This window comes from Panulirus ornatus, chromosome 41 (assembly GCF_036320965.1).
Source record: "Panulirus ornatus isolate Po-2019 chromosome 41, ASM3632096v1, whole genome shotgun sequence".
Taxonomy (NCBI): domain Eukaryota; kingdom Metazoa; phylum Arthropoda; class Malacostraca; order Decapoda; family Palinuridae; genus Panulirus; species Panulirus ornatus.
The window spans coordinates 5380146-5404699 of record NC_092264.1 but is presented as its reverse complement, the minus strand read 5'-3'; the positions used below and the strand labels follow the sequence as shown (position 1 = coordinate 5404699).

General features: G+C 48.1%; 1 protein-coding gene across 7 annotated transcripts in view; it reads right to left on the bottom strand.

Moving 5' to 3' along the window:
• LOC139761635 (innexin shaking-B-like) overlaps positions 1-24554 on the bottom strand; it is a 637836-nt gene that overhangs the window by 50089 nt on the left and 563193 nt on the right. For all 7 annotated transcript variants that reach the window (XM_071685920.1, XM_071685918.1, XM_071685921.1 and 4 more), the window contains one exon: positions 17907-18487. In XM_071685920.1, the coding sequence (XP_071542021.1) occupies positions 17973-18487 (515 nt within the window). In that variant the 3' untranslated portion in view covers positions 17907-17972. The remainder of the gene's footprint in view (positions 1-17906; positions 18488-24554) is intronic.

The window sequence follows — 24554 nt, the reverse complement described above, 5'->3', positions numbered from 1 at the left end:
GAGAAATACCGAAAAATCAAAACATGAATAATCATCAAATATTTCAAAACTATAATAATTTCAATTCCGAATTATAGGATGGAACGCAACCCAAACATGCTGAGTCATATACAATATGAACATTAAAGTGACGTTCTGAAGGGTATTTATTTTCAGAAGAGAAAAATATAATTATGTTTTAACCAAAATGATAATGTAAAATAATTCATCATGCTTGAAATGATTCCTTTGGCTAACAGAGAATAATGACGAAGCTACAGCTCGCAAGGCAATCCCAGGGTAATCATTTTAATAATGGTGACAGGTCTAAATGGTGCTGGAAATGAGATGTTTGAGGACAATGTGTGGTGTGAGGTGGTTTGATCGAGTGAGTAACGTAAGGGTAAGAGAGATGTGTGGAAATAAAAAGAGCGTGGTTGAGACAGCAGAAGAGGGTGTTTTGAAGTGGTTTGGGCACATGGAGAGGATGAGTGAGGAAAGATTGACCAAGAGGATATATGTGTCGGAGGTGGAGGGAACAAGGAGAAGAGGGAGACCAAATTGGAGGTGGAAAGATGGAGTGAAAAAGATTTTGTGTGATCGGGGCCTGAACATGCAGGAGGGTGAAAGGAGGGCAAGGAATAGAGTGAATTGGAGCGATGTGGTATACCGGGGTTGACGTGCTGTCAGTGGATGGAAGCAGGGCATGTGAAGCGTCTGGGGTAAACCATGGAAAGCTGTGTAGGTATGTATATTTGCGTGTGTGGACGTATGTATATACATGTGTATGGGGGGGGGGGGGGCATTTCTTTCGTCTGTTTCCTTGCGCTACCTCGCAAACGCGGGAGACAGCGACAAAGTATAATAAAAAAAAAAAATAAGGTCTAAATGGTGCCCAACAATAGAATTAAAAAGTAGAACCCAATGGGTAATGAAGTCGGGAGGAAACCTATTTTGCAAAGGAAAATAAAAATATATGCAGGTAGCAGCTCAAACAGAGGGAAGACATCAGGTAAATAACATCTCAGGATGTGTAAGGGTAGACGAAGTCTGATGCAAGTGGGGGCTAATGGAAAAGGCCTGGCTGTTGCCAAGTCAGACTGTCTCGTAGATCATACCCTGCTCACTTCACACGATGTTAAGAGACTTCCCACTGTCTCGTAGATCATACCCTGCTCACTTCACACGATGTTAAGAGACTTCCCACTGTCTCGTAGATCATACCCTGCTCACTTCACACGATGTTAAGATATCCTTATTACGCTTACGTGTGCTGTGAGGACGAGTCCAATGGAACACGGAACCGATGATGAACTACGAAGAAGAAAGACAAAGCCCTATTTTGGAAGAAGGGTGGGGATAACAAGGAAAATCAGGGTGGTGATGCGAACCATCATAGGGTTGAATCCTTTTCTTTAAAAAGGCTCCGCGGTTCTATAGGGTTGAATCCTTTTCTTTAAAAAGGCTTCGCGGTTCTCTAAGGCTCATATGTGAGAAGACTGGGGTGTGAGATGCGACCTAAGAGTAAATATGAATTAATATTAAGTTTACTTATATTCCCTGAAATCATTTTTCTCTCGGTGGACACAATGACAACCACATAGGTGAGGACCGTCCCATGCAGCTGGTAGGGAAGCACAGATGTGGTGTCCCGGAGACTACATTTAACATTTTTTTTTTTCTATATGATGAGGGAGGAAGCGGGCTGGGGGTAAGCGCAGATTTGAACGATGGGAGGGTGCAGGTTGTGCGATGGGAGCAGGCGGTGGAGTGGACGGGGGAGGAAGGATGGCAAAAAGGCGAGTGGCAATCCGGTTGCCACGACCTCACTGCGGCGTCTATGTGAGCCAAGTATCCTCCTTGTCTAGTGACACACTCGTCATTCCATGCGTCAGTAAACGTGCGCAGGTTATACGTGCAGACAAGTAGGCAGGCATGTGCATATCCAGGGGTACGTAGTCCAGCTTAACCTCCTCCAAGGTCTCGATGCTAAACCCAAGCCCGGCCTGCTAAACGATCCTCAGTTTAGCCCAGCCTCTTGCCCGTCCGGGACCTGACTCCCTCTCAGCCATCCATTAGACCAGGTTTACCGTCGAAATGATTTCTTCCTCCGCCCTGTGGTGAGCCCTGTTAATAGCTACGTGGCGAACCACACATTACTACCAACATCTGGGGCTTCCAGTTCGATGTAAATATGGAATTAATCTTCACAAATTCCTTGGGAGTACTGGTGCGTGATCACCCAACCCTCCGAAATGTGCACCACATTAATCCCTTTTCAAAAAAGAGATATTGTGGTAGACGTCATAAACACTACGATATCTAATAGAGTTTGTATCACTAGCCAGCAGAACATCTGGGGCCCCACAACGATAGGGGACTCGCATCATAAAAAAGCACCTGAGTGTACACATTCACCTTAAAGGCATTAAACGATGAAGGATATTCAGGATGCTTCAACAATCTATGCAAATCTTGGTCTAAATGCTTGACGCAGTCAGGAAGTCAGTGCCGGAGCCCTACTCCTTGCAGGCACCCAGGGATGCAGACGTTCAAGCAGACTATGTTTTAGCCACTGAGCCTGTCAGACGCGCACAATGCATCTCCTGCTGAACATCAGCACAGAGGGACATCCACACTCTGAAGAGGGCAATCAGAAAAAATCTGATTCAAATTAAGATTCAGAATAATTCTAGCCCACTAAAACTACCCGAGACTTTTTAACCCAAGACGTAGGGGTTTCCGAACAAAAGAGTCTCAACCCCTTGAACGACGCGGCTACACGAGTCTCTCAGAAACAGTGAAGCACCAGGGTTCGACCCTCGAACACACACACACTTGCACGACACTTGAGACATGATGGTGTCACCGACAGCGTCATGCTTGAGCGTGGCACCGTCATGCTCAAAGGCTACACTGTCGGTCTCACGGGGGACTAATAACAAAATCGTCAACTTCATAAATACAATGAATTCGAGTCTTTAACCTTGTCACTGAAATCGTAGAGACAGTGCCCTCACTGACCTCGACTCTACAAAACAACTGTGAACCAATTCCACTTGTCTTTGAAGAGGTCAAGCCCCTTAAATGCCAGGAAAGGAAAAAATAAACGAAGTTACTTTTGATGAAGATTAAACACCAGGGGACAAGTAGGGACCATCAAGGAGAGTCAGGCTTTTCGTCCTGTGTGACATTTCTTATACCTCGGGGCGCTTCCGCTGGGCCACTTTCCTTCCCTTCCACAGTACGTTTTCTTTACTAAATGCTCCCCTTCAAGCTTTATTCCTTCGTGTTTATTTTTGTTTTCACAGCTGGTGCATTCCTTTGTTAACTTCTCCTTCAAATGCTGATATAAAATCCCTAAAATGATGACGTGATTTTTTTTTTGGTTTACTTTTTGTTCCCAGTTCCTTTAACTTTACGGTGTTTCCGGTTTACACTTCAAGTTCGATTTGAGGACACACTTCCCCTACGTTCCTGATGGTGACATACCCGAGTGATACGCCCCGAGGACAGAGAGGAAAGGCCACTTCCTTTTGTCCAAAATCTCTCTCAAAATTGAGCATCGAAGATTATTCTCCTCCTCCCATTGGTTAGATCTGGGCTATTCACTACCCTGTGGGGAGGTCGGACACACACACACACACACACACACACACACACACACACACACACACACAGATCAACGACGACATCTCTCGCAGTTGAATCTCAACAGTGAGTCCACTGTATGGACAACCTGAGATAAGATTCCCCTCGGCAATAAGGCACTCAGGCAGGACCTGACGCGTGACAAATGCTAAATGAGGCAGAACCATCATCATATGTTTGTGTTTCCCCTCTCCGTCTTAGGTGAGTACACCGTCCTGTTACTCGCTTTCTTTTGCAGTAGTTCCATAACTGACTATTCCTACATCAGGGAGTCACTGATGGATCTTTTGCATCAACGTTTTCCTTTTTTTTTAAGCGGAACTGCGGTAAAATCGCCAGGTTTTTCACTACAGCTTCGACACGAAATGCCAGTGTGTGTGCTCGGGCTCCCTGTGTGCTTGTGTGGCCATCGGAAATAATCAACTGGCCTCCCAATACGAACGAGATATACCTCAAGGCAGAATGGGGTATAATAGTAGTCAGATAGGGGTGTACCTAGAGGCTGTGTAGAGTGAGACCGATGCCTGGACAAGAGACAGTGACAATGCCAATATGGTGTAACAACTACAGTGCCAAGTGGTGTGTGTGTACGTTGAGTGGTATGTGGCGTGTGCTGCCGTTTCATTTGACACGTAGGTGACGTGGCTAGTGGCACGCACGAAGCCCTGTGAATGACGCGTTAGACAAGATGCACAAGTGGCGTGCAGATAGCGTGTGAGTGGCACGTATGAAGCCTTGCCGAGGAGGGGGCGGCTTGCAAGGACTAGCTGTCATCACCACGACCTAGACGTAAACAAGAAGGCTTCCAGGAAGGCACCGTCTTGCGTCACTGGCTAAAGCTAAGGTAAGGAGGTTTAGCTTTACATCACAGAGGAGGAACAAGTGTGGTTTGAAGTAAGATAAAAATGTTAAGCCACTGACGGAAGTACGACAGTGCGTCTGAAAGTAAGAAAGGAAAATGATCAAATCAAAAGGTCAGAAATGAGAGATATGCATGCGATGTCAGGTGGCACGATCGTCTTGTAGGTGCTGGAGATCAGGGGTTTGTGAAAACCTGAAGGCTCGGGTATTTCCATGGAAAAATACCTGGAGAACGACTGTTGTTCCTGAAGGCGCTTTGTATACGAAGATGAAATGCTCAGCGGAGATTTAAAATCACCCCATAACTCAACCTCAGCGATTTCAGTAACACTGAAACACTTCAGAAGTTTCTGACTTTCGTTTCCCTACTCACACTGGACGCAAATTGACGATATATATATATATATATATATATGACTGATAAGAGAGGCTGCATGGACTTCAATCGAAGATGGGAATGGTGTTGAAGATGACATCTCTGTCCCTCAAACACACTTTAGGTAAACTGGTAACTAAGGCTATGTTATGGGCTGTCAGCTCTTGACACGAACATGTAGCTGAAATGCCCTTAATCTCCTCACTCCGTCCACCTCGTCTGTCTTCACCTCCCTGCACCATATTAACCTCTTTCCCCCTGTGTCCTCCATCCACACTTCTCTTTATAGCCATCTTTCCTTCCCCTCTCATCATTCCTTGCTCCTGTTCCAGAATCCTGCGCTTTCCCCCCACTCTCCTAACTTTATTATCCTCACACACGGTAAGATCAGATTACCCTCATCACGTCCCTAGACAGACGAAGCTGGGGCTTCTCACACCTACACCTCTCCAACAAACTGGACGGCAGACGCTACCACATCCCAAAGGAGAGTGGACGTCCTTGTTTCCCACGGAATACTTGGGGAAGGGAAGGCGTGAGCTGCCTGATGTATAAAGACGATACACTGCTTCAAGCCAGTCCCCTCTGCACCGGTAACCCATAACACGAACCATCTCCGAGGTGTTTCTTCTTTCGCATCAGACAGAAAGAAGAGGTACAGAGATGCGACTGCCACAGAGATGCTGCACAAAGCAGAGGAAACCTCCACAAAACCAAGCCACGTGAGAACACTGTCGCTGATCGTGCTACTGACGAAGCTCTGGTCTGCCTTCGGCCTCCAACATTTCCAGCGAATGACGACAACATTCAGCTCAGAGAAGCAGCTGGCCCGAGAGTAACAAAATGCTGGACGTACGGTGTATGCAAAGATATTTTTCACATTTACACCCAAACGTAGCGTTCTGTTTGCAACATTTCCCATGGTAGTGGTCTTACTAACGCCTCCTTTTTAAAAGATGAGCTTCGTGTGGTTTCAAGAACATGTAGGTGGGATTGGCTTATTAGCACGAGAGTGTATCACGCTCCAGCACCAATGAAAGCCTGAGTGGATCAGGTCTCACAGTGGATGAGAGATGAGAGAGAGAGAGAGAGAGAGAGAGAGAGAGAGAGAGAGAGAGAGAGAGAGAGAGAGAGAGAGAGAGAGAGAGAGAGAGAGAGAGAGAGAGAGAGAGAGAGAGAGAGAGAGAGAGAGATGGACCATGTCTCTGAGAAGATACAGAAAGGATACGGAAGTGCAACACTCCCTCGGGGAGAATGGATAGGAGGGAGATGAAGTACATTCCACTTCCCTGCGTATAAAAAATGGATACCTAAGTTGGATTACGTAAGGTAGGAGAGGTAAGGTCAATCGTGTCTCTAAGAAGATATATATAACAACGCCTGCGAAATGCACATACAGGCGACTCAAACTTCTTAGGATATAAAGTTGCGAAAGGCAGGAGGCATCATGATGCAGCGGATACAACAAAGACACACGAAATGGATCAAGCTTTGAGAGATGGGTATTCAGTGGGAGGGAGGGAGCAAGACTCTGGGAGTCCTTCTGTTCCCTGGAGCTGGCCATGGAGGTGGGTGGTGGAGAGGCTGACATGGGTCAAGGGTGACACATGTTGCCAGCCACCTAAAGGTGGAGGATGACTTGGGGTTCAGGATGACTTGCGTAGAGGATGACTTAGATGGAGGAACACATAGTTCAAGAGCAGGTTGGGATGGCGAGGACTCGAGGAAAACCTGTGCAGGAGAAGGCTCGGAACGGAGGAGAATTTGGTTGATGGAGATTTGGGTTGGAACCTCCCCCGAGTGGTAGGAGGTACGGGCGGCGGCGGGACTTGGTGAGGTAAGGTGAGGTGAAGTGAGGTGGGGTGGGGGGGGGGGGGGGTTAGTCATCAATAGGCCTGAGTATCTTTCTCCCAACCTCATCCCCACACCCCAACATCTCCCTACCCCACAAAACCACCATTACAAACATCTAGCAAAACGCTCACTGAAATTTCACTGAAACTCTCACCTTTCCTATACTTATGTGTCTCCTTGACACAGTGTGAAAAGTGAGAGAGAGAGAGAGAGAGAGAGAGAGAGAGAGAGAGAGAGAGAGAGAGAGAGAGAGAGAGAGAGAGAGAGAGAGGAAGGGGGGAAGAAAAGACAGCAAGATTGGTGAGGTTAGGTTCAGGAGGAAGGTCCCTAAAAATGGGTCTCTTGGGAAATAAGTTTCGTCCCATCATCGCCGCTCATCCCACCAACTCGAGACTGAAAATGTGCTCCTCTCTCTCTCTCTCTCTCTCTCTCTCTCTCTCTCTCTCTCTCTCTCTCTCTCTCTCTCTCGCTCACACGCGCGCTCTCTTTCTCTCCCTCACTCACCCCCCCCTCTCTCTCTCTCTTGCAAAATAATTACCCCAGCAAATAAATGAAGTAACGTGAGCGAAGAGCCAATATGGCTTCATTTGCCTCATCCCGTAAGAGCCACCTCCCTCCCTCCCTCTCTCGTCCCCACATCGCCCGGATATTTCGAGGAAAATCTTAATTCTTCCTACGCGACGCTGCCTCGAGGTGAGCTTGAAGCTACAGCGACCACATCCTCCGGGTTCATCTCCGGACGCGGTATTCTGAGAGAGAGAGAGAGAGAGAGAGAGAGAGAGAGAGAGAGAGAGAGAGAGAGAGAGAGAGAGAGAGAGAGAGAGAGTACCTAACATACCTTCCTACCTTTGAATCTCGGCGAGGAAAATCTGCCAATTAGGCAGGGACAGAAACGCAGGCGCTCACCCCACGGAAGGGTTGATGGTAGGGGAAGGAAAAGGAGCGGGGAGAAAAAGTGGCAGCCTCGGGAGTAAAGTGAGAGAGGGGAAGGACGAGTGTGGGCCTCTGTACTGTCTTCTTACCCTCATCCCCAAACCCCCACATCTCCCCACCTCATACCACACAAAACCACCGTTACAAACATGGTCTTAAAGTCGGTCAGTACCACTACTTCCCCAAGTTCCGTGGACTTAAAAGTGCCTCAGTAGGTCCTGTCAAGTTAAGACAGACGCAACCAACTTGTCAAGCATCAAATATCACAAGTCGTCTCTTGAGCCATAAATGAAAAGACGAAATTGGTAAACTTTCCATCATAACAGTCATGCATTTTGAATGATTAAATCACAACCAGCTACAAGCAAGCTGTAAGGTGTCTAGAAAATCATTTTCCCCGGGTTACTCTCTCTCTCTCTCTCTCTCTCTCTCTCTCTCTCTCATCCTGTGTCGATTATTTTCAAGACTCATTCGACGCACAAACTCCAGAACACCACATGCGTGACTTAAGGGCCTTGCGAGACAGGCGCTCTCCCTGCGAATTTCAACCGACCGGTCTGTAGTAAATTCTACCTGGGACAGTTAGTGGGATACTCAATTAATTGCGCGACCGTGTGAGCCTCCACGAGATCCATTTCCTTAAGCATGCGTGTCTCCGTCACCAACGTAGACGCTTAAGCATGCGTGTCTCCGTCACCAACGTAGACGCCCAAGACCTGTTCAAACATTCCGTAAAACGTCATATCATGGATCTTATATGAATATTCAAATATGAATATTCACTCTACCTGGGAAATAAACAGCGGAGGAAAACTTATACAAATATATATATATATATATATATATATATATATATATATATATATATATATATATATATGTATATATGTATATATATATATATATATATATATATATATATATATATATATATATATATACAACAATTTCCGTCCACAAGTTAGCGATAATTTTATCAAGCGTGACTTCAAAGTAGATAACAATTATGCTCACGAGTTCTTATATCTTACATTGCCCAAGAAATATCTTACTGGGGTCGTTCACCTCGTCGAAGGCCACCTTCTGAAGTGGATGGAAATGGGGCCCCCCTCGTTTACGACAACAAAGCTTCGACAACAGTGATGAATAAAGCCTTTGAGGTCACTGTATATACAGAGGAGGAAGGCGCGACAAACGTGCCTGACTTGCAAATCTTTTTTCCAAGGAAGAGGAAGGGTGTGCAGGGGGGGGCAAGCTAGCTGGCTGGCCCCCTTTCTGGCACCATCCAGTGGCACCGAACCTTGACACATAGTGGCCATGGGTCCTGCACTACCACCATGCGTCTGGAGAACTCTTCCCTCCTCAGTGATCACCGTCAATACAGTGGTCATATCTGACCCCGACGGTAAGGTATAAAGCTCTACGTATAATCTTCCTCGGATGTGTACATAAATACACGCCAAGAACATTGTGGTAAAAACAGCATTTGATTTGACTCCTTCCTTTCCACCATCCCCCCGTCAGCATCAACTACACGTCTGCTGAAGTGCTGTGCGCATGCGACGAAAACAACCCCAATTATCCATGTCTTCAGTTTTATTCTGCCATTCACGTTCGTTCCATTATTTCTCTCTTTCTTTCTCTCTCCACCTCTTTCTGTTACACTCTATGTCTCTCCCTCTTCTCCCCTTTTTCCATGGCTCTTTCTCTTTCCTTCCCTCTCGGTGTGGATGTCCTTCCCACACACACACACACACACACACACACACACACACACACAGTCTGTGACGCTGCCGGGCACCTCCCACTCGTGGTGCCTCAGCCCACGTACCACCGCAGCAAGGGTGGGCCCGCTCTCCTCCGCTCCGTGCCACAGGCTCACGTCACCCAGCGATCACTCCCCTCTGTTTAATGTGTCGTCACCAGCGCACCCTCCGACCCCTCACTACACTCGCACATTCATCCGTCCTTATCCTCACTAGACTCGATACGAGGAGAAACTTTCCTCTGGATCCACAGGATCCTCCAGGAGAGAGAGAGAAAAAAAGACATGGCTGAACTGGATTTTCCATCTGAAGGTATATTTTCTTTTCTCCTCCTTAGCTGGAAGAAAGTCACAGTGGTTCTGGAAACAAGTCGTACACAGTGTAGACAACTTGTAGACGATGGTTCGATCCCTGAATCAGCCATATTATATCATGAAATACAATGATAATGTATCTCATTTCAAATTTAGTCGAACGAAGCGAACCTCGTGTGCATCATTTATACGTTTCGTTAATCTCTTGAGTACGATGATATAACTTGTGAGTTCGATGGCATAGGCTTATCATAATCCCTATGGGTCGTACCATCGTATTCATATGTCGTACCGTCGCGTTCAAGGAATAAATCTATGACATTCAGCTGCCTGGCTCCACTGAAACAGAGGCGAGTTTGATTTTCAAACACTTTGCTTATGTACCGGTTCGAATAACTCCCTGAAACCCTTCGAGATAGCTCACGAATACATCACAAATGCTCATGTCAGATGCATGTGCAAGGAGGGGCTGTATATAGACACAAATGCAGCAGGGGACTGAGCCTCCAAGCATTGTAACATTCAGCATTTTCGCCTGTTCATGGGATTATGCCTGCTTGTGTATCACCGATCCCAAACACAGTCGAAGGAAATTCGCACTTTGCATATTCTGTGTTCCCGGCATTTTGCAGTCACGACTTTCTATTCACACTTATCTGAAATGTATACTTCTCCTCTCTGTCCAGAGGTAACGCCGTGCCTAAGCCTCCTCTCTGAAGCAAACTTCAGGAGTCTCCTGCGAACGTTTGAATATTTCACGTTACGCTGGCAGGAACGTTTCTCCCGGGCGTTAATTGGTCACGTGAGAACCAAGCGTGGGGAAAAAAAAAAACGTTGTTAGGTGGAGCCTGGCTGAGCATTAAGTGGCCCGCGCTAAGGCTCGCATATTTACTCTTGTTTTAATATTCTTTCCCGGCGACAAACTGACATTTCTTATGCTTTGGCTTACGACTTAATCAGTATGCTGGACGCAGACGTCACAGGCGTAGACAGAAAAAGAAAGAAAAAAAACCTACGAGAAGGGGAATATTATGTGTGTGTGTGTGTGTGTGTGTGTGTGTGTGTGTGTGTGTGTGTGTGTGTGTGTGAAAGGGGATACTTAAAGTGGTTGGTGAGGATGTGGGTACTGTAGGGGAAATAAGGGGAAATGAAATACTATGAGGGGTAACGTACGTTATGATGAGGAAGAGTAAGATGAGGTGGGAGGGAGATGCAGTGAAGGAGAGAGGTAAACCCCCAGCAGTGAGAGGTAGAGGGAGTGTTAGAGAAGGAGGGAGAGATGTGAGAGGCTGGAGGAGGAAGATATGAAGAACAATTAGAGTGAGAGAGAGAGAGAGGTAAGCAGTCCGCGGAGTCTCACACTAAGGGGAAGGAGAGACAGGGGTAGGAAGTGATGGAGAAAGGCCACAAGTGAGCAGGAGGAGGAGGAGGAGGTGATAAGGGAAGAGGTGATCAAGGTCAATTATCGCACCGCAGCCGTCGCTAATTAGTTATATTTTCCGCAGCTGCGAAGACCTCTCCCCCACGGGAACCATACCACGGGTTTCTCCCGGGCACGGACGACGACCGTCTTGAAATATGTCCCTAAACCCATTTTAAGGCTCCACCCGCCTCGCTCACCCAGGCCCACTCTCCCGCTCACCCAGGCCTCCCCCGCCTCGCTCACCCAGGCCTCCCCGCCTCGCTCATCCAGGCCCACTCTCCCGCTCCCCCGCCTCGCTCACCCAGGCCCACTCTCCCGCTCACCCAGGCCTCCCCCGCCTCGCTCACCCAGGCCCACTCTCCCACTCACCTGCCTCGCTCACCCAGGCCCACTCTCCCGCTCACCCAGGCCTCCCCCGCCTCGCTCACCCAGGCCCACTCTCCCGCTCACCCTGGCCTCCCTCACCGAGGCCCACTCTCCCGCTCTCCCCCACCTCGCTCACCCAGGCTCACTCTCCCGCTCACCCAGGCCTCCCCCGCCTCGCTCACCCTGGCCGACTCTCCCGCTCTCCCCCGCCTCGCTCACCCAGGCCCACTCTCCCGCTCACCCAGGCCTATTCTTCTCACCCACGACTACTCCTCCAGGCGGGCGGACCTACTCTCCTCCTCGACCAGGTCACTCACCCTCCTGTGTTCCTGGCGGAGACAATCACTCACCCTGTCTCAACCAAGGAAAAGGACGAAGAGGCTAGAGCAGTGTGTGTGTGTGTGTGTGTGTGTGTGTGTGTGTGTGTGTGTGTGGTGTGTGCGTCTCTCTCTCTCTCTCTCTCTCGAATATGATCATATCTACCGGGACTCCACCTCTCTACGTCTAGATCAAATCCGTTATACTTTACACTCTCCTCGCCTCCCCCCGCAGTTCTCACACGCTCCATTTATCGTACATTCGTCTTGTTACACCCAGCACGCTCTCTCTCTCTCTCTCTCTCTCTCTCTCTCTCTGGCTCCCTTCCCCCTACACGTAACTGCCTCAGAGGGATTGGGTACCTGGATGTTTGTGGACTGGAACAGCTGGAGGAGTGTTGGGGAGGCTGGCAATGTGTAGTGTGGTGTGTGTGTGTGTGTGTGTGTGTGTGTGTGTGTGTGTGTGTGTGTGTGTGTGTGTGTGTGTGTGTGTGTGTGTGTTGCTACGCTAGACATACCCAATAATGTGGCTACGCAGCCCAAAGCCACTTTAACCCTTGTTTATTCTCTCTCTCTCTCTCTCTCTCTCTCTCTCTCTCTCTCTCTCTCTCTCTCTCTCTCTCTCTCTCTCTCTCTCTCTCTCTCTCTCTCTCTCTCCCTTCATTACAACTGTGGGTTGCCGCCCCAGCGTTACATGGGAAAGAGAGAGGTCAAACAGATTCGTTTGGCATTTCATAACAACAATTTTACCAGCTTGTTACCGTTACAGTGATAATAATACCCTCTCCAGGCCTGCCTCCCATCACAACAACCTCTCCAGACCTGCCACCCATCACAAAAACCTCTCCAGACCTGCCAGCCAACACAACAACCTCCCCAGGCCTCTCTAGGCCCGATCACCATTACAGAAACATCAATTAATCTCCACAGGTCCAGCTCCACCACAGTAACAATCACAACAGGATAATGAAACGTTCTCTCTCTCCGGCCCGCCTTAATGATCGCATCAGTAATGACGACCAGGTCACAGTAGTGCGTGTCCTTCCGCTCCTATAATTGGGACGCCTTCAGACCTACAACGCCTTCGTTAACCTATGGATGGAGCATATCGGTACGACCCTTGAGCAACGATTTTTCCGACCCTTGAGCACGTCTTTTACGACCCTTGGGTATGGCCTCATCTTTCACCCGACTGACCCTTATGGAATAGGTCAAAAGTGAGGCTGTCATCCCTATAAGGCCGTCCTGCTCAAGGGCGACATTGTCTTGCTCAAGGGCGACACCGTCTTACTCAAGGACGACACAGTCTTACTCAAGGGCAGGACTGTCTAGCTCAAGGGCGGCACCGTCTTACTCAAGGGCAGGACTGTCTAGGTCAAGAGGGACACCGTCTAGCTCAAGGGCGACACCGTCTTACTCAAGGGCAGGACTGTTTAGGTCAAGGGGGACACCGTCTAGCTCAAGGGCGATCCCGTCTAACCACAGGTTCGACTGATCAAACTCACCGAAAAGCTCAACGAAAACGCTGCATCGGTGACAGGATGTGGGTGTTGATGAACGCATACGATCCCCGTCAAGCAATCATGTATAAGACAGGCTGGTCGTGTATGTGGGATGCGAATGATGGATGAATAACAATGAAAAATACAAAAGAACTGTCGTAAGGACAGAGGAAGCGAGCCACACACACGCACACACACACACTTTTTCTTGGATAGGAAATATATAAAGTCAAAAACCCTCTAATCAAACATAGGGACATAGTGATTACGTGGGTTCCTTAAAATCGAGATATATTTCTATAAGCAGGTCTAAACGATAAATAACAGGGCTATTAATGTGAGCCTAGGACCATGTAAGAGGCTCAGGTCCTGGGCCAGGTCAGATCCGGGTCTCTAGACCATCATATGGGGACTCGGGCCCTGGACCAGGTCAAGGCCCGGGGTCCCCAGACCATGGAGCGAAGAACCTTACCATACGTAAGTTCGAGTCCTGGGACCAGGCCACCACACCTGGCACCCCTGTGATCAACGCCTGCCCGGTGGCTGAGAGAGAGAGAGAGAGAGAGAGAGAGAGAGAGAGAGAGAGAGAGAGAGAGAGAGAGAGAGAGAGAGAGAGAGAGAGAGAGAGAGAGACCCGTCTCACTACTACAGACTTATATAAAAAGAAAACAACCCTAACACAATTTCTATGGTGATGAGATTCAGTTGAATGTCAACTCTATATTTTACAAGGGGGAGCCTGTAAGTAAGGTAAATATGAAGGCGTCCTCTGGCTATCGAAATTCCATTAAAAATGGGAGGTTTAACTTGTAAATGAAAGCAGCGCAGACCCAGCTCATGAATAGTGTGTTTATATGTGTTGGGTAAGAACTCAGAGTGGGCGAAATGGCTTCATGGTGAAGCTTTGAGGGGGGTGTCGATTATTTCTAATATCTTACGAGGACGTGTATAACACATTACCTCGCTGATATAGATAACCAGATAAGGAAATAGCCTGGAGGAAGTTGATGTATACTGGCAAAAAATAGAGACGATGGTGATACTATGCAGGAATAGTTCCAGTGCGTCACACACACACACACAGAGGGGCATCCAGCCGCTAGGGAGCAAAGATGGAAGACAATGTGTGCGGGACGGCGTTCGAAGCCCCCCCTCCCACCCCCCAGGCGATCTATCTCCTCACGACCCGGCTTATCTCCGTCGCTGATCATGTCGCACACGCCAAAACCCTCTTATCTATATTGAAAGTCTGACTTCAGTATCAATATATTTCTCAAGCACGAGGGTGGACGAGGGTATGTGTGTGTGTGTGTGCCTGCGGGGGGGAGGCGGGCGGGAGGTAGCTGGGGCTGAGGTCTTTCACGCTACATGGCGGGGGATCGTCTACCCCGTCACTCCATCTTCGTCTGCCTCTGTATCATCTTCTACAGGCTCCTCCTCCTCCCTCATCATCACGGAGGTTACAGGGGCATTTGTTCCCCTCATATCGCTTCCTATCGCCAGTGTGAAAATGGTTTTCACACCCCCCCTCCTCCAACAACCATACATTCAACGAGGCATATCCGTAAAACCCTCGGTTCCCGTAAACCCTCACCCACGTCATTCATGTGAGCCAGACTCGAGGAGCTTGCGTTACCGGACCTCCGAGCTGTGGACGCCACAGGGTCGCAGTTTTCATACCTCTCTCCTCTCCCGTTCGCCACATGGCTTGCGTCCGGTGGTAACTGTTTACTTCACGAGCACCTAAGCTAGCGCAGCGACATAGGGCGCGCGTGCTTCTCCTCCTGTCATGACCGTTCCCATGGGACGTGAAGCTACCCACATACCGAGATAAACGTAAAGAACAAAACTACACACGACGACGGTATTAGCGACCTTGTATATATGTGTTATGTCTTTACAATTACGTATGTAAGCACACACACAGACACACCAGCTCAGGCCACGTGTGTGTGTGTGTGTGTGTGTGTGTGTGTGTGTGTGTGTGTGTGTGTGTGTGTCGGCTGCTGCGATACACAATGGCTCTCGTGTCTGGCTTTCATTATGACGGTCCAGTTTTCTAGCCTATAAAATCTCCTCCTCCCCTCCGCCCTGACTATTCCCGTTACTTACAATTTTCCGACGAAAAGTCCTCAATGAACAGCAACAGAGAGAAGAGAGAGAGAAAAAAAGGCTTCTTAAAGACATTTTGATCTTCGTCGACATCGCCTTAAGCATGACGGTACCAACTATATCTCCAGCACGAGCGATGACACCTTAATATATGCCATATCCTGCATCCTCCACTCGGGGCATTAAAGGTGTATATCTATTTCCTTGACGTACACCCAGGATTTAAAGGTGAGAGAGTGGCGCGTGGTGGTGGTGCTCCTGCTCCTGCAGTCTGATTACCCCCTCCAAAAGTCCTTCTCGTAGGACTGAGTTATGTGACGAGGTGGTGGCGCCGCCCACACCACCTCCTCCCTCCCCGGTGGCGACTGTGATTTCTTTCCTGTGTTTTTCTTTTTTCGGTTCTATTCCATCTTTCCTTCCCACCCCACCCTATCCCTCCCACCTCCTCCCTTCCTCCCTCTCACACACACACTAGGACGCGGACGGACGCATGACGGCCATGGAGTAATATCGAGCGTGAAGGCCACGTTGCGAACGGACGGACGCCCCGCCCCGCCCCGCCTCGCCTCCCCCGGGCGTCGAACCCCCATAACGCCAACGTCAGACAGAGACAAACTGTCAGCGTAGCGGCTGACACACTGACCACAAGGTGGATCGTCATGCGTCACGCAGGTGATGTCACTGATGTTATGTGTGGCACGATACGCATGATATCACACATGATGTCATGTGTGGCACGTTACACGTCACTGTGGCACGATACGCATGACATCACACATCATGTGTGACATCATGTGTGACATGTTACACATAATGTCACTGTGGCACGATACGCATGACATCACACATGATGTGTGTGGCAAGATACGCATGACATCACACATGATGTCGTGTGAGGCACGATACGCATGACATCAAACATGATGTCATGTGTGGCACGTTACACATGATGTCTGCGGCACGTTACGCAAGACATCACACATGATGTCACGTGTGGCAAGTCACACATGACATCATGCACAATCACTTTTTACCCCATAGCGACAAAGGCATGACCTCTGGGTGTTTTGACCTGGTTTTTGACGCGACCCTTTGAGGAACAGGTCAAAGGTCAAGTTATCACATCCAAGAGTCGTACCGTCGTCGTGTTCAAGGGTCGTGCCGTGCTGACGACTCTTGCCCCCAGCGTGGACCACAAGGTTCGTCTGGACGAGAAGGGTAATTCCCCAACATCGCTCAATGTTATTTGATAAACGAGGACAAGTTTCTGATATGATTTTCGCCATTTTTTATCTATTATATATATATATATATATATATATATATATATATATATATATATATATATATATATATATATACATATATATATATATATATATATATATATATATATATAATATATATCTATTATATATATATATATATATATATATATATATATATATATATATATATATATATATATATTCTCTATTTCCCGCATGAGCTAGGTAGCGTCCTACACAGGTGAATGAACCTCAGAGGATAAAAGATTCCTCATTTGGCTCTTTCCTCCGTTCCTTCGTTTGGAAAGTAATACAGGAGGGGGGAAGATTTCCCGCTCCTCTTATTCGCCTTAGACGCCCTGACGCAGTCACTTACCAAAGGTGCAAGATGACGGATTGGCAAATCATTTACATCTCGTACACTCACCTTGAAAACCGCATAGGATTAGTAAGTTAATTACCTTTTAAACATATAGAAAGTTCTGTATGTTTATATAGAACTTTCTATAATTAACTCAAACGGAGGATAGCCACACTCGCTCCAAAAAGGATCTTTAAGTTGGGATGAGATCGATGTCAACATGAACAACACGACTTCTGTTGTCTAGATACAAGTTGTCTCGGCAAGACTGGTACAAATTCACGCTCAAATACTACCATTTAGCTCTACATTGTCCTCAGCGTATGACAAATGTGTATAATGAATTTCTACTATACCATAAATATGTGTCATCACTCGCTTTCAATCTAACCATATTGAACAAACTGTGCGTGAAACATGTTTAATGACACACGACAGGGAAAGTCTTTCATAAATCTAAGAAAATCGTTATCTTATAAGGAGGGATACCAATGTTTGGCGACGCCTTCGACCATCTGCCAAAAGCCATAGTCCGTTACGTTTGGCACAACATGTTTCCGAATCTTTTTGGAGCGACCTAAGTACAAGGGAAAGAAAGTGAAAGAAACCGTGGAAGTCTATCAGGTTATCTGCCGAGGGAGAGTACATGGGAGGAGCAGATGACAGAAGACCTGGTGACCGACGGGATTATCTGCTGGAGAGATAGAGACAGTAAACACTGCCCTACATTCCTACTCTACACAGATGGAGAGAGAGACACAGCATGAGAGAGACCACATGCCGTAACACCAATAGGAGGAGGTGAACCAGACGGTTAACTCACCTTAAACTAGGTGTGTTAGGATCACAGACGTTCGTGGGAAACACCCTGTGGATATTTACACTGTGCTCAAGGCTCTCCGAAGTCTTTCGATGCGTGACCGAGTCTTTTGGCCAGTTCGTGCATAACCTCTTTGAATATCAAAGTGTCAACGTTCTGACCCAGCATGTAGAAGAGGAACCAGTCCCCCATCTTGCTCTTCCTCACTATGGTGTTGATGACTTCCTTGTTTATGAGACGGAAGCGCAGACACAAGAGGTAGGCCCTCATTCGCGGGCTGAGGATGATCATGAGGCGGTAAAGCAGCACGAAGAAAGTGAGGAACACCAGAAGCAGAAACCAAAACCAGAGGAAGATGTAGATCTTCTCGTTGACGATATTGATGGGGAGGATGCAGAGGGAGTCGTACTTCTCGAGTTCGCCCGAAGAACCGAACTTGCTGAAGGAGCACTTGGTCATGCGCGGGAACACGAAGATCATGGGATCGATCCGCATCTCCTGGTCGTCTTCCATGAACTTTATGACGTCCAGACCAAAGGTGAGGAAGGTATTGCCCAGGAACCGGTCGATCAGGAACATCTGGCCTGAAACGAAGGAGAGGGTTGAGTATTGAGTGGTTACTACATGATACACAAAACTACACCCATAAAAGAGCAATATATATATTTCATTTTCAGCTGTATTAATGAACATATTACCTGGCGATACAAATGGCATCAAGTTATATTAATAAATACAATCAAAATACATTTTTAAGATATTGAAAAAACTGCTGAAAATAATAGTTTCCTTTATATGAAGCAATATATTTTCAATAAAGGTTGGCTTCTTGAGGATTATACAATTATTTTCTTTTTCAACCCCGTGCCGACAGATATACTAGACCCAGGAGAGTCTTTCACCACTATACAGGACAGCAGGGGCGTATGTGGGGCAGGGGAAGGTACCCCCGTCCCCACGGAACTACACCCCATCCCCTCCCTCCCCCGAACTTAATGTATGTGTTTACATGGCACCCACAAAAGGAGGCCTGTTTTTGTCCAAGAATGGCCCCACCTCCCCCCTCTCTCTCTCTCCTCTTCTGGCCACCAAGTCTGGCTCCTCCGCCTGCAAAGAACACCTCAGGGTAAGGGCCGTGCCCCCAGGGGCATGACGACACACTTTGCTCCCGTCTGTCGGGGGTTTTGAAGTCACACGATCATCGCCTTGAGCACGATGGTTCAGCCCCTCGAGGACGACCTTACGACCCCCCCCCTCCTACACCAAACACGACGTTTGCGATCTTTTTGGCACGACTGCACGGCCCTTGAGCACGACGGCGCGACTCACCCAAAGCACGACGTTTTGACCCTCGAACACGACTTTCCGATCCTTGAGCACCACGGCACGACCACCCACCAAAGACGACCTACAGGACGACGTCACGACACCTGAGCACAATGATCTGACCCCTGGGTACGATCATGGCTTTGCCTTTGATCTGAACACTTAAAAGAAGTCGGGCCAAACGACAAGGATATTACACCCACGAGATGTATCATGGCGCCCAGGGGATGACTCTATATCCTAATATAACACGGTATATCACAAGATATATCCCAATATATACATCACAAGGTTCGTCCCATATCCGAAGCGGTAGACACACCAGCAGCATTCAGATGGATTCAGACGACCTGTGTTGAGTTGCTTCAAAGGCTCCGCGTCCAATTTTGCACGTAACCACAAAACACAACAATGAAACATTCATTTTCGTTTTCGCAGGAGATTTAACGAGGCAATTAAGTGTCTGAACAGCAATTATAGCGGAGGAAAATCATGCATTAATTTGGTTGAGGGTAATTACCAGGGCAGGCTATCAAATGTTCCCCAATTGAAATACGACCACATGGTGCTCTTCCCAGGGAGAATGATTATGTGATCAATAAAAATTCATTGAGCACACTTTGATTGACGATTATTTGAGCACAACACCGGATAGAAAACTCAATAATTTGTAGAGAAAAGGAAATAAAGCAAATAATGGTGCACTAATAACAGTAAGGTAAGGTTACCACAGTGGGGAAGACAATGTTACCTTTATAGAGTAAAACGATTACATGGAGTGTATGCGTGTGTGTTTAAAATTCATGTGCTCTTAGCTTTCTCTCTTCTTCCCCACTGCTTACGCCCCTACGCTGACCGGCAGGCAATGGAGACCACCCACTTGAAGCAGCAGGACACCTTACACGTCGACCATACTGCAATACCACTTTACCCTGACCTGTGGCAGCAGCAGCAGCAGTCTATGACCACAGTCTTTGCTGGAACTCACAGCCACGGAGACAGAGCATGTCTGGAAAACCTTCATCTTCGAGGGCTTCATGAAGGGTTGTAAAAATGTAAATGTAATTCACTCAGGAGTACCTGAAGCCGCCACACCAGCGAGCGGCTTAGGTTTCTTAACGTTCCTGGAAACAGGAACTTGACGAAGAACAGTCGAAAATGAACATGTAGGTTTTAGGAGCAGACATATGAAGAACACGAAGCCTAGCTACTGGAAGATGCCTTTCCTGAGGATGATTTGATGATCATCTATCTCGCTCCTTCAGCGTAGCTGGGAACCTAATTGTCTTCTGGTTTATCCTAACTAGGAACCTGGCGCTGGTGAAAGTAGCGCGGGAAAAGTTTCGGACGACTGGCACACGTACCCTGCTGCTGTTCAGCTACCCGGGTAAACGAGATATCCAGCGGATCGCCATTAGCATAACCCGACCATTTATTTCCGGCCTTCATGAGCAAGAGGACCCAAGATGTTTACAAAAGAGGGGAGGCGACCACCGCCCTCTACCTACCTCGGCAGCGCCACACCCACTTCTCCTCCTCCTCCTCCTCGTCCTTCCCCACCGGTAGGATCTCACCAGGTCGAGGACGCCTGGTACCTGGTCTCGTGGTGTGGCGGACACAATCGGATGATCCCAAAAGGTGAGGATGGACGAGTTATTGTGTATAAAAGGTACTGATGGGTGGGGAGGAGCCTTCTGATTTACTAACCCCCAGCAGATATTTTCCTCATAGACCACCGGGTCTTCGGTTATCTGGTTTATCCCTCATGTACTGTTCTCCAACAGATAATCTCGTAATAGACCATTAGGTCTGATGTTGTCTGACCTTCCCAACTGGTGTCCTCCAGCAAATGAACTCGTCACAGGCCATCAGGTGTTCTTGTTATCTGGCTTTCCCATATACGCCCTCATAAGACAGGTAAGATAACATTGCACTCTTAAGTTATCGGTGACATTATGAATATTAACCGAATAGATACATATGTGTTATTCTAGATCACGTATACCTTCGTTTTTTATGTATACCCTGACGTCTGTATATTGTATAACGATGTATAATGAACGAATCATGTATAGGGATATACGAACAGTAAGCAGCGTATAGGAGTACGATACGGCGCAATAAATTATGAGCTTCGTATGTCGAAGCCAAATCATGGTCAGCAACGCTAACCGGTATATCAAGGAGGTTTATAAGCTCCCACACACAGCCCCAGAAGGACCCTATGGTCTGTTGTTATTTGTACGCCTCTGTCATAACTCTATTGTATCTTAATGGAAGAAAGATGTGAATCTTAAGAGCGACTGGGTTAACGAATACAAGAGCGTCTGTTGTCTTCAAACACTCCGACCCTCCACTGCATTCCAACACCCAACACCCCTACACAAGACAACAGGAGGAGGGGGGGAGGGGGAAGGGGCTTTTATCTCCAGCGTTTGACGCCCTCACAACGCAAGAATGGGTTTTATCTCCAACACTTTGCCCCCACACAGCACAAAGGAACGTTTAGGTCACACTCTTTTCGTAACTCTATCATGCAAAGGCCTCTATCCACCTATTCTAAGGAGATCCATACGATTCAAACCCATTAGGGGCAAGTGATACCACAGGAGTGTATTCAGATCCCATATAAACAGCCTGAAGCACTTACCAACGTCAGCTCACAGTACGTTTATTTTTGTTCTTATAGCTTCTGGCAGCAGTCGGTGATTGTAAAGGTGGTGGCCATTACGTCTCCCCTGATGTGAAAAATGGGATTGTGACACGCGTCTCCCGGCGTTTGTGTTGACATCGAGATGGGAAAGCCGGAAACCCACATTCCAAGCTCCACCCTGGAGCACAATACAATACAAAGAAAGAAAGAAAGAAAAAAAAATCTGGCAACGCAATTTTCCTCCCACAGATCACAAAAATTCCCTTTCATTCTCTTTCCAAAGAAAAAAAGCGCGTTGTAATTCCCCACCCACCCTCTCTCTCTGGAGAGAGAGAGAGAGAGAGAGAGAGAGAGAGAGAGAGAGAGAGAGAGAGAGAGAGAGAGAGAGAGAGAGAGAGAGAGAGAGCAGGTTTCTGAGCGCCGCCCCCGCCCTGCCCCACACCTCAGTAGTAACATGCAGGCTCACTTCACCCACAGCAAACAAGTTTAGCTAGCGGTCAAGGGAGATCAGCCCCGTGTGTGCACCGGGCAGGACCAACCAACACAAGGAACTCATGGGATCAGCCATACGAACCTGCGACACTAGAGGGATGGATTAAGGACGCGGGGGCAACACAAGACGACCAGCCCACACACGATACAATTATATGAGAGGGAGGGAGGGAGGCAGGGAGGGAGGCAGGGAAACACAGTGTCATTGTTAGGCAAAAACCTTTGTTGTTGAAGATCTTATGGAAGGGCGGGGGGACAATGGAACTGAAGGTCATTACTGTTCTTATATTCGCACACACACACACACACACACACAGACACACAGAGGAAAGGCACTAATGTGCTGTTCCTGATTTACTCACGAACCTCTCACGAATATGTGGAAAACGGATGACGTTCTACACAGACGTACAGACACACACACACACCAGCATGTTCAGACCCGTCTTCGTGTTTCCGAAGGGCGGTGTCCACAAGGGTTCCCCTCCTCCCCCAAGTCACCATCTGTCCTCGAGGAACCGGGAGTGTCTCTGACGCCCTCCCTCCCTCCCTCGCCTTCCTCACAGAAACCATCACGGTAAAATGAGCAAAGAGCCGGAACTCCTCTGTACCCCCAGAGAGAGAGAGAGAGAGAGAGAGAGAGAGAGAGAGAGAGAGAGAGAGAGAGAGAGAGAGAGAGAGAGAGAGACAGCGATGTCTATACCATCTCGGGATCATCTGCTTCGAAGAAGTTCCCTCTCCTCTCTCTCTCTCCCTCTCCTGCCCTCCGCGAGCGCGACCCACGTCATGCCAGCGAAGCAGCGACAAGGTCCTTATGCGCTGGGTGCTCCTCGCCGCTGATCCCCAGATAAGCTGGGACACGAGAGATATATACAGCCAAAGTATCCAGCCGGTCGCTGGCCGCGGCTAGGGAGGGATGTGTGGGAGGGTGAGAGTGAGTGGGAGGGAAGGAAGTGGGAAATAGCTGGCGGAGGGAGGTCAAGGGAAAGAAAAAGAGCCAAGGGTGATATTGCCAGCTAAGACGGGTTGGATATGAGAGAGAGAGAGAGAGAGAGAGAGAGAGAGAGAGAGAGAGAGAGAGAGAGAGAGAGAGAGAGAGAGAGAGACTGCTTGATCAGCTGCTCTCCGCGAGAACGTGTGGATTAGCTTGGTCGTAAGGCGCCTTGATAACCTTCAGTTCCTTTGAGCACGATCGTAAGGGAATCTCCATATCTAAGGGTCGTACCGTCGTACTCAAGGGGGTCGTACCGTCGTGCTCAAAGGGTCGTACCGTCGTACTCAAGGGGGTCGTACCGTCGTGCTCAAAGGGTCGTACCGTCGTTCTCAAGGGGGTCGTACCGTCGTGCTCAAGGGGTCGTACCGTCGTGCTCAATGGGTCGTACCATCGTGTACAAGGGGTCGTACCGTCGTGCACAAGGGGTCGTACCGTCGAGTTCAAGGGGTCGTACCGTCGTGCTCACAGGGGTCGTACCGTCGAGCTCAAGGGGTCGTACCGTCGTGCTCAAAGGGGTCGTACCGTCGAGCTCAAGGGGTCGTACCGTTGTGCTCAAGGGGTCGTACCGTCGTGCTCAAGAGCTTGAGAGTAAGTTGGATCAGGTTTCACAGAAATGGGAGATGGGTTCTTTACAGTCGCACTAGAAGACCTCCTCCAATTCCTAAGATGGACACACACGCACACACACACACACACACACGCACACACACACACACACACACACACACACACACACCTTTCGTACTCTAACTGTCCCGGACAAGGAGCCTTCACCGAGACCTACTTCCTGCTGGGTAATTAAACCAGACTAGGCAATTACGGCGAAGGTGATGATTAACTCACTAAATCCCGGCCCGAGACCTAATTTTGTCTCTTAATCAAGGATTTTTATGGTGATCTAATCCTCCACCTGCGTAATCTGGACCCCTTCTCGGATTTCCCTATACTTCTGTTCGGATTTGCATAAAATCTGAATACAAATTTTCACCCCTGGTGCAAAGACGCTCGTCCCATGACCTTCTCCTGAATCAGGGCAGTGGATTACATCAATTACATCACATTTTTCCATCAGCCAAAAAAAAAAAAGGTAATCTTAATGAAACATGTAATTATTACATTCCCTCTACTTATAGAATTGCTGTCAAATGTCTCAAGATTGGATAACAATCAGAGAAGTTATCTGATA